Source organism: Cryptomeria japonica, chromosome 8 (assembly GCF_030272615.1).
Source record: "Cryptomeria japonica chromosome 8, Sugi_1.0, whole genome shotgun sequence".
In the NCBI taxonomy this organism is placed as follows: Eukaryota; Viridiplantae; Streptophyta; class Pinopsida; order Cupressales; family Cupressaceae; genus Cryptomeria; species Cryptomeria japonica.
Genome location: NC_081412.1, coordinates 91,045,548 through 91,057,132, shown reverse-complemented (window position 1 = coordinate 91,057,132; position 11,585 = coordinate 91,045,548). Strand labels below are relative to the sequence as shown.

The following is an 11,585-nucleotide window of genomic DNA, read 5'->3' as shown; positions in this document are numbered from 1 at the left end:
ATTTATCTTTTCTTTCTAAGATTACTCATAAAATTAATATTATAATAGTAGTAGTAGTAGTAGTAATAATAATAATAATAATAATAATAACAATAATAATAATAATAGCAAGTCATATCGAGGTCCGAAAAGAGGGTTATGACACATCCCTAACCATGTGAAATGGATCTAATCTTCAATATATATGTAGTACAATTTACTAATTACATTCTTGGTTTGGCAAGTAGAACATATTTACAATATTTGTAAGTCGGTCACAAGATTAAATTTTAAACCAAACATGTAATAGGCTGAGTCCAAAAAATAACGCGTTAATCTAGGAGTGAGAACACACTATACACTATCTAACACAAACTCTACTATCACTAAAGAACATCTACACACTTCATACAATAGATGCATGTTACAATCTACTAACACATCCATCCAGAACATTATTATAGACTATGAATAGTCACAAAACAAAGATCATTCTATTACTTCTATCTTCTTGTATGCTAAACATTAGCATGTACAACTCTAGAATCTAACACATCATGTACATAATTTTTCTTAACTTCCAAACCACAAGCTAACATACAACTGTGATAGAATGCATAACAAAACACTATGATAGTGTATACAACCATAAAACATACCACATACACTTTTGGATCACTTTCGACAACTAGAATGGATGTATGATGATATTATTAACATTTTGCAAGATATTTATCAACATAGTTTATCATTGTCCTTCCAAAAATTCAAATGCTCATAAATATCATGTTATAAGTTATTTAAAATTATTATAGTTATCAGACACTTGAGATCAAGTACAATTGCATTTAATTCTCACTAACTCCTTTGACATTAATCACAACATAATGTTCAACAATCTCTTGCTTTTTCATTGATGGAAAACAATGAAATGTTGTCAACACAAACCTAAGAGCAATACCAACACACCAACACAATCCAAAAGCCTATCAAAGACTTCCCCTGTGAGGTATAACTGTTTCAGTAAAAGGCTTTTGAGCATTTGACTTCCTTAACCCTCTTAAGAGACAACATTTTAGGTTCCTTTCTCCCCCTTTGATATCAATGAAAAATGATAACACCAACTCTCCTACTCTTTCTCCTAGTATATGAACTAAAATTCTCTATAAGACCACCAACCCTACTTGCGGCAAGGAGCTAACACTCTTCAACTTGTACTTCCTCTTGAATCAAGAGGAGGGAGCAACCACTCCCAATTTCTACTAGATACATGCAAATGTCTCCTTTGGAAGAAGTTTTGTGAATATGTGTGCAATTTTCTCTTTTGTCTACAACCTTCTCTCTTAGTAAATGGTAATTAATTAAAATATGTTGTCTTTGAGTGCATTACCATATTATTAGAAATATTTATGGCACTTGTATTATCAACTATTGGGGAGTTGACTTAACAAATGAAAACATAACTAAAAACAAAGGGGTAAACACATTAACAAGATAATTATGGATATCTCTTGTGTGCTTTGAGTGCTTGTTAAGGCTAATGATGTATTGGGAAGTCTTATCCGTTCATGAGGCATTGATCTAGCATGATCAAGTCTCCTTGTCTTCGCAAAAAGACTACTTGGTTCCACATGTACCATCTCTTCGAGCTATGTGATGGCACTCACACTTCTTGGTCTCTAATATCCAACCTCGTGTAGGCAAAGTAGTGACCCTATGTGGATTTATGTCTTGGTACTACCTATATCATTGCAGTTACATTGCATTCTTGTATGCCATGTATGTTCTATGTTTGGTGTGAGTGTAAGCCTATTGTATCCTTGTTTGTTGTGTCTTTGAATGGGCCTTGTGGCTATCTCCACAAGAATGGTGTGGTGGACCTACGAGTACCACATGGTCGGGTGGCATTGCACACTACCATTGAGGACCATGGACTTGTTTATGAGCACCATGGAAAGCTTCTTCACTTTCTTCTTCTCTTGATCTTCTTCTTCCTTCTTAACTGCAAGATGTAAAGTAAATGTGATTTGATTCAAGCATTGTATTTATTGATAATTTTATATTATGAACAAGTGGAGAATGATGTAATGGAAAAAAATTGATAAGAGTAAACTAAAGTGTTGGAATCGGTCACCACACATGATTATGAATGTTTTTCATTTGATCCTAAATTATGATGTTATCATAGAAACACTTCAATTGGTACTTTAAAATGGACGTAAACAAATAATGTTATGAGTAGAAGATTTATTGAGTTATCTCCTAATCGACTATGAGGTCATCAACTATGCTTAGATGCATTATGTAGGTAACAACATTAGGGAACTTTTTGAAGGAGTTTATTAGAGTTGAATACTTAGTCTTCCACAATGCATAGTTGTTAACAAATAGGTTACCTAATCTTGAGATGTGAGCTCAATTCACATGTGTTATGACAAAAAAAATCTATGTATTTCTTCTTTTTTTGCTCATATCCTCTTTTTCACTTAATGACAAAAAAAAACTATATATTTCTTATTTCACTTACAAAAAAAAAATACTATGTATTTCTTATTCTTTTGCTCATATCCTGTAGGGTTCCTTGCGGTGGTATTACAAAAACAATCAATTGGTTGGATAAAATGTTAATATTTTCCTTCTTTAAAATTAGATTTGAAAAGCTTGTCAAATATTGTTATTTTTTAGAATAGAATACCTCTTCCTTGCAACATTTTTTCAATTTTGCCTCAACTTCAATCTCGTGGAGTAAACTTATAATTATCATAATCAACCACTTGCTATTAGCTTCCCAAAACATGCTTATTACCTACTAAAAAAATTCACAAATTTAAAGATATGTGAGATTTTTAACACATTTGATTGAGCTTCTTAACAATAGAGAAGTATGGTCTAGGTGATAAATATATAAATATTTTCATCTTTGTCTATTCCTTAGTCAATCCAACTATTTTCCTTTGAAGAAAGTTAAGTGAAAAGATGATTTTGATAGTATTGAAATTTTTTACATCGCAAATTAAATTGAAATTTATGATGGTTTAACCAGTTGTCTAAACAATTGAGAATATAAGATGTATTTTGGAACCATTTTAAAAAAAATTTCCTCCCATTTCTAACATAAACTAAATTGAATTAAAACACCTCTAATTTTGATATTGATGACCATTAAACAAATTACAATATCCAAATAAAAAACCATAATCAAACTCTTTGAACACTTATTCTATTGTTTTGCCAAGTGATTATTGATCGTTTTGTGGAGGCTATACAATCTCCCAAATTCTCACTTGAACGTGTAAAAGGAAGTAAATTAAATATTATAATTTACAACTTATTGTTATTGTAAATTCATAATAGGATCAGAGTGCATACGATTTTGTGTGCAAATCTTTACTACAAGACAATTCATGTACATAATATCAGCATGTTTTAGCACATATTTCAATTACTAGTGCTCGATTAACGCCCCTTTTGGTATTTTCTAAGCATTAGCAGCCACGTGTGAACAAACCGAGCTTTTGATTAGGCACTTGATCATATAGCTCATTTGTCCTTTCATTTACTCATTTGCTTAGTTATATCTCACTGTATAACAAGCATTTGATCAAGTACCTCTACCAATAACCTCAAATTTAAGTCAAATGATCTCTAAAAGAAGACTTAGATACAGCTGAACAATAAATAAATATGCAAATGAGACATTCATTTGAAAAAAAAACATAAGAGAAATAAAATTAGCATTATGATAAAAAAACTATTTGAGGTGACAAATAAGGATAAAGGCTAAATTGCTAGTGGCACAGTAAAAAAACAAATCTTATCATCTTAGATGTGAGACATATTCCAATTTTAGAGACACACTTTAAATGTGCTGCATACCACAATATTTGTATTCAATATGGAAACACCTATTGGAAAGAGCTAAGCTTTATAATACTACAAATTTCTCTTGGATGCAATTGGTGTTCCCTTTTTAAATTGTCTTAGTTCGTTCATTCAACCTTGGATAATTCATCTACTTATTTATACCGAAAAGAAGCAGCGCATTGCAAACTTGTTTGCAAAAATCTAGATGCATCATGAGTTTCAACCTGACAAAGTTTCCATAAAAAATGTTATAGTAAACCAATGAACTTACCCATCATATGTGAGTAATTTTAAACCTGTGGTATCAATGTACTTGCCGAATTGGGCGGGGGCTGGGGTCCCCATAGAATTGTAGGGCTTGACTGCCCATAGAATAGTAGGCATTAATAAACCTGCTAGAATCGCCCCATAGCCCCTCGACATTTTATAGTAGGGGCCTTTAGAATAGTAGGGCTATCGGTTCTACTGAAAGGGCTATCGATTCTACTGAAAGGGCTAGCGAACCTACATTATCCAATATATCGATAAATTATCTCAAATCTGAATTAATTGATAAGCAGATTGTACCTTAATAGAGTGCCATCCTCAACCTTAAAAAAAAAAAAAAAAAATATTTAAAATATGATATGTATTTAGACTTACCTTCTTCCTATGCTTTGTTTCAATTAATATAAAAAAAATATTAACTTTCTTAAAATGTGGTATGTATTCAAAACCAGTTTCCACCAAATTGTGTTGTAAATGTCACTACCCCAAGACTTATGTCATTATCTAATCCATTGTCACAAGAACTTACAGCAAGTTCTCATGCAGCTATGCAGCTGCTGTTCGTTGTGGTTCCATAAATGTCAAATTTTGCTGCTTATAAAATCAACCATCATCTTAAATTGCATTATTAAAAAAATCTTTAATGTTAATTGGTTACATAAGTTTTTAGAGAAAAATTTGAAAACAAATAAAGAAGAGAGAAAAAAATTGTAAGCCAGTGTCAATCTTCCCAATACACCTCCTGCTCCACTTAAATAGAAAAAGATTCCAATTTATCCTTTCCTTTTAATTCCTTTTAATTAAAAATTTGCATGAAAACACCATGCTTAGAATTGCACTTAACCATGCTTAAAATTGCACTTAACAACTGCATAGAGGCATGGAATTAGAATCATGTTCTGCGCATGGAATTAGAATCATGTTCTGCATTTTATTTGTTCTCATGTCGAAGAACTAGCATGTTGAGCACCAGCTGGCAGCAGCTTTCAAAGAACTCGTGTTTTTTTAGAAGACCACCCTGAAATGCTACCAGAACCAACTGTAACAAGGAGGTTTCTCTTTATTATTCTTTCTAGCTATAAAAAGAACCAGCTAGAGCAAGGGTACACCAACTAGAGATTCTGAGGGAAAAATATCTACTCTATTTTTTTTAATTGTGAATTCTTTCTTATCAGAACCAGCTGGGACAAGGATGTTCCAATTGGATAACTGTCGACTGCAAGTAACGAGTTTAAATTATACTCTATTTTTTCAATAAGCTAGGGGAAAGGACCCAGTAGTTGAGCATGTTCCAATTGTTGTGAGGGTTGTTGATACCTTTTGTTCCAAAAATTGAACAAATAAAACCTATTGTTTGAAACAAAAAATATCAATTTTTGTTAGGAAATGTACCAACAGTTGTTAGGAAATGTACCAATAGTTGTTAAGAAATGTACTAATATTGTAAAAAGTAACCAATCAGGTGATGCCACATCGGTTGCACAACTATTGGGGTCTCTTTTGCACGCCTATTGGTCTCACTTTTTTTGGGGGCTGTTTTGGACACCTTGGCAAAAAGCATGCTGATGTGGCATCATATTTGATGATGTGGCCCTGAAACCTTAGTTATAAGCAGGGGACTTGCCAAATAAGCTGCTGTAAAAAAATCGGAGTGATTCGAAATTTCCAAGTAGGATTTTGAGAAGCGTGAAGTTAGGGTGCACGACTACTGGGTCCTTTCCCCTAATCAAGCTATACTCCTGAATCTTAAAACAATCCTCATACAGAAAAATAAAAAAATAGAAGAAACAGAGAACAGCACTTAATGAGTTTATACTCCTAAATCTTAAAACATCCCCATACAGAAAAATAAAAATCTAGAAAGAAACAGAAAACAGCACCGACTGCGTTTCATTGAAATTGTTTGAATCATCCATAAATATGAATTTGCTTATTGAATATATACTTCCCAATTCAAATTCCATTTTCCAAGAGAAAAACAAAGAACAGCACTTTCAGATGAAAATTCTACAAGCATTAATTGCATTAAAACTCAAAAACATTCTGAGCATCAAGGTGAGTATTTCAAATATTAACCCTACAAACTAAAAACTTCTAAAAAGCACAACTTCCTGACACTTAAACTATCAAGTCAAAGCTATCCTTCATTTCAATTTAATCAACCTCCTCAATCTTCGGACCAGCACCTGCACCAGCAGATGTACCATGGTCAGGAGAACTTGGACCTCCGAATCCTCCACCAGGCATATCAGGCCCTGCTCCTTGGTACATTTTTGCTATAATGGGATTGCATAAGCTTTCCAGCTCTTTCATCTTGTCATCAAACTCATCAGCTTCTGCCAGCTGATTGTTATCAAGCCACTGGATAGCTTCTTCAATTGCATCCTCAATCTTCTTCTTGTCAGCTGCATCCAGTTTGGAGGCAATTTTCTCATCTCTTACTGTGTTTCTCATGTTGTAAGCATAGTTCTCTAAAGAATTCTTCGATTCCACCTTTTTCTTGTGTTCTTCATCTTCAGACTTATACTTCTCAGCATCTTGGACCATCTTCTCAATCTCTTCCTTGCTCAGCCTACCCTTATCATTGGTAATTGTGATCTTATTCTTTTGACCGGTAGTTTTGTCTTCAGCAGACACATTAAGTATTCCATTTGCATCAATATCAAAACAAACAGTGATCTGAGGAACCCCTCTAGGAGCAGGGGGTATCCCAGAGAGTTCAAACTTGCCCAACAAATTATTATCTTTTGTTCTTGTTCTCTCACCCTCATACACTTGAATCAATACACCAGGCTGGTTGTCTGAGTAGGTAGAAAACACCTGCTCTTTCTTTGTGGGTATGGTAGTATTTCTAGGAATCAAAACTGTCATAACACCACCAGCAGTTTCAAGACCAAGGGACAGAGGAGTAACATCAAGAAGCAAGAGATCTTGTACCTTCTCATTGCCTTCTCCACTCAAAATGGCAGCCTGGACCGCAGCTCCATAAGCAACAGCCTCATCAGGATTTATGCTCTTGCAGAGCTCCTTACCATTGAAAAAGTCCTGCAACAAGGACTGTACCTTGGGAATCCTAGTTGACCCGCCGACAAGTACAACATCATCAACCGAGCTCTTATCCATCTTTGCGTCTCGGAGACATTTCTCAACTGGCTCCATGCATTTCCTGAAGAGATCCATGTTCAATTCTTCAAATCTGGCTCTAGTAATGGTGGAGTAGAAGTCAATGCCTTCATATAATGAATCAATCTCAATGGTAGTCTGAGCAGTGGATGAGAGGGTCCTCTTCGCCCGCTCACATGCAGTCCTCAATCTCCTGAGGGCTCTTGCATTGCCAGTAATATCTTTCTTGTACTTCCTCTTGAATTCCTGAACAAAATGGTTTACCATGCGGTTGTCAAAATCTTCACCTCCCAAATGAGTATCCCCTGCAGTAGCCTTTACCTCGAAGATGCCCTCTTCAATTGTCAAGAGGGAAACATCAAATGTCCCACCACCCAGATCAAAAATCAGAACATTTTTCTCGCCCACACTGCTGGCCTTCTTATCAAGCCCATAGGCAATGGCAGCAGCAGTTGGCTCATTGATGATTCTCATAACATTCAAACCAGAGATCACACCAGCATCTTTTGTAGCCTGTCTCTGAGAATCATTGAAATATGCAGGGACTGTAACGACAGCATTCTTAATCGTGGTCCCCAGATAGGCCTCAGCAATCTCCTTCATTTTGATCAGTACCATGGAGGATATTTCCTCTGCTGCAAACTGTTTCTCTTCACCTTTGTATGTGACAACAATCATAGGTTTGTCACCTGGTCCCGCAATTACCTTGAATGGCCATAGCTTAATATCACTCTGAACAGATGCATCAGAATATCTCCTACCAATCAGCCGCTTTGCATCTGTCAAGAATATCGAGATGTTTAGTATCCAGTATACAATCACAATAAATTTACGACTAGATCCCTTCATATGATTTATGAAAGGACTAAAACTTTCAAGGCTCCCTTCATATGATTTATGAATCTCACTTTTTTAAGAGACCTGGACTGGATGTTTACAAAACACATAACTAGATAACCACATCTTAGTTTTAGGAAAATTTTAAGAATCCCTTCATATGATTTATGAATCTAACTAAAACACTCTTAAGAAACCTAATTGGAAGTTTAAAAACACAACCAAATAACCCAAAACCTGTTTACAGATTTACCAGCAAAAGCTATAGCACTCAAAAACTAACATCTATCTGCTTTTAGAGCAGATGTCACACTTTGTAAGCATCACAGGCATTGGAAAAAACTATTTAGATTAGATTATAAATTACGCAAAAGGTACTCCGTGTAGATTATAAATTACGCAAAAGGTACTCCGTGTAACTATGCCAACTCATAAACATTAAAAACATTGCAGCATGATTTTATAAGCAAGAGGAAATTACTTTCTAACCTGTCAAATATTTTTGATCCTAGAAGCAACCAATTACATATATTATACGATTATGTGAATTCGTCTTTCTTACGACTCAAATCCTTCCTAGATGCTTACTAATAAGTCAAGAAAGCCATAAATACAATGCAAGCAGCTATATTTACACATTTCATGTTGCCAACCAAAAACCACTTTGTAGGAGGGGTCCTAACAACTCAAATGCTTCCCAACAAATTGCCAGACAAATACACAACCCATAAAAAATGTGAACCCTCTCAAAATTACTCACCAAATAAATAATCCATGAACACGATGCAAGCAATTTTAATTAAGTCCCAAAGTTCAACTCAAGCAATCACCTTATCATTTCACAAAAATCTACCAAAACCTTTTCTGAATCAAGTGAAGTCAATGGAAGCATCTCAGATTCTCAAGCATAGACCTTCCAGCTCTGCGTCAAGCTTGGTCTATATAATCATCGCAATGACTTTAATCATATTCCTTATAATTGTTGCAACAAAATGAGAAATTCAGGAGTTTATTGATTATATTTGTTATGTAAAATTCAAGAGATCCGGAAGGACTACACAGTTTGCCTGGAAAAAAGCTTAAATGTCCAGACATTTAAATTAATAGGAAATCTAATTCATAAAACTAGAGAAATCTAAGTTTTGAATTTACATATAGAGGCTCCCACTGTACAAATATTGAATGTTCAATCATAACCTAATAAGTTGATGAATACCCGCATATAAAACCCCAAATTTTTTTTAAAAAATGGAAAAAATTAAAAAATTTTACCGCTCAATAATTTAAGAAAATTCAAATGGTGTATTTAATGAAAATGTATAAATCGTATATTCTAAGTTGTGGGATACCCTCATACAAAACCTCAAAAATAGAGTTAAAAAATGAAAAAAATTTGCCGATCAATATTTAAGAAAATTCAAATCGTGTATTTTATGAAAATTAAGAAAATTTAAATCGTGTATTAAATATAAATTTATTCAAACATTTACATACTTATTCTCTAACTTATTTGTGGGGGTTTATATGAAAATGTATAAATCGTGTATTCTAAGTTGATGGATACCCTCAACCAAAACCCCAAAAATAAAAAATAAAATAATAAAAAGTGTTAAATTAAAATTTTTAGCCGCTCAAAAATTTAAGAAAATTCAAATCGTGTATTTTATGAGAATTAAGAAAATTTAAATCGTGTATTTTATGAATATTTATAAATCGTGTATTCAATATAAATTCTTATTTGTGGGGTTTTATTTGCTCTCTAACTTTCTAACTTCTCTGATGATGTATCAGGGACTGTGATACTCGAAATCTTATGGAAAAGAATAAAAAAATCAGAAACAGCTGATTCCGAGCTGGAAGAAGACAAATTTCATAATCTTCTGTCTTATTTGTGGGGTTTCATGGTATAGAATTCTCTTTTCTGGCTTATTTGTGGGGTTTTATGGTATAGAATTCTACATTATAAAAAAAGTAAGATAGGGAAAAACGCTCATCATCCAGTCCGTGCAATTCACAAAATTGTATAATCCATTTAAATTTTCAGAGAAACAAGAAGAACAGCGAAGTTAAATGTTGCAGGGTATATAAATAGGAAAGACCAGTACTAACCGAATACTGTGTTGATGGGGTTCATGGCGACCTGGTTCTTAGCAGCATCTCCAATAAGACGCTCTGTGTCTGTGAAGGCGACATAGGAGGGCGTCGTCCTGTTGCCCTGATCGTTGGCAATTATCTCCACTCGATCATGCTGCCAAACTCCCACGCATGAATATGTTGTCCCCAAGTCGATTCCAATTGCAGGCCCCTCTCCTTTTCCAGCCATCTCTATTTCTCACACTGTGTATAATCCACAGATATTCCAGAAAAAAGACAGCGCAAAAGTAACTATAAACAAAATCTTCTTCCTTCTTCTCTTTCGCTGATGAAAAATCAATGAACAAGAGAGAGAAGAGTTCGGTTAAAATAGGAGATCCTTGTCATTCCAGAAACGTCTAATGATGACGTGGCTTTCGACGGTTCTAGATTCACCTAGACCCTTATTGTTTTTCAGCTTAACGGTGGATTCCCGAGGAGATTATTATTCGGTTTAGCTTAATGAAGAATATTTTTTCTTTAAATGTTCCCCGAGTACACGTGTCCCCAAACCATTTTCTTTGCTTTTTGGGAATTTTTAACATGTGAAAGTGGGTGAAAGTGGGTAAGGATAAGGTCCCATGGAGGGAGCTTTAAAACAATTTAGTGGGTTTTGTTGATATTTTAAAGAAATATTTTAAAGAGTGACTTTATGATTTAGTAGTGCAGTTCAGTTTAAAAATTTAAGTTTTAAATTTTAGGGAAATCTAATGATCTCAAATAAAAATGTAATAAATAGACACAACTTTTCTTCTATTTCTTTTCTAAAAATTCTTAAGTTGGTGGGGCAATTTCTATTCCCACCCAATTACACGAGCTGAAGTATGCAGTCATAAAAAGTAGGGGTTATTATTTTTGAGGAAAAGATTCTAAATAATCTTGTACCATTTTTTTTTTTAATTCATGGGACCTCCAACTCCATGAAAATAAATCCAATGCCCCTCCCCTAATAGGATCTTAATGTAAGTTATGGTCTCGAGGCTACTTCAATTGTATCAAAACTTTCAAAAATCTACAATTTTTATACTCTCTATGAGGAAGGCAATAAAGAAGTCAAGAAAATTCAGCTTCCCCCAAAAAAGGAGTCAATATAGATTAAATAACTTAATAGTAGCTTTCAATATTTGTTGTGAATGGAAAAAAAAAGAAGTCTTATAACATTTTTAGCATTTTTTTTAGTATTACAAAGTTCTAGTTAATTGCATACTGAGGGTAATGTTGATAACATACTTCAAGAACATAATAGTAGGGTTCATCTTGTGCCTTTAAACAATCTTTGAACATTCACAAGTTCAAATGATGAAAGGAGTCTAAAGATCCATCGCAACTCTTGTTAATCCACAAGGTATAGTCCCAACAATCTATAATTTGTTGTGTGAGTG

At 34.0% G+C, this 11,585-nt stretch overlaps 1 protein-coding gene across 1 annotated transcript; it reads right to left on the bottom strand.

Moving 5' to 3' along the window:
* Positions 1-6,021: 6,021 nt before the first annotated feature.
* On the bottom strand, positions 6,022-10,525 carry LOC131079628 (heat shock cognate 70 kDa protein 2). Its single transcript, XM_058017632.2, has 2 exons — positions 10,180-10,525; positions 6,022-8,012 (listed from the first exon to the last, which is right to left on the bottom strand). The coding sequence occupies exons 1-2, from the start codon at positions 10,391-10,393 to the stop codon at positions 6,265-6,267; spliced, it is 1,962 nt and encodes a 653-aa protein (XP_057873615.1). The 5' UTR covers positions 10,394-10,525; the 3' UTR covers positions 6,022-6,264.
* Between the last annotated feature and the right edge of the window lie 1,060 nt (positions 10,526-11,585).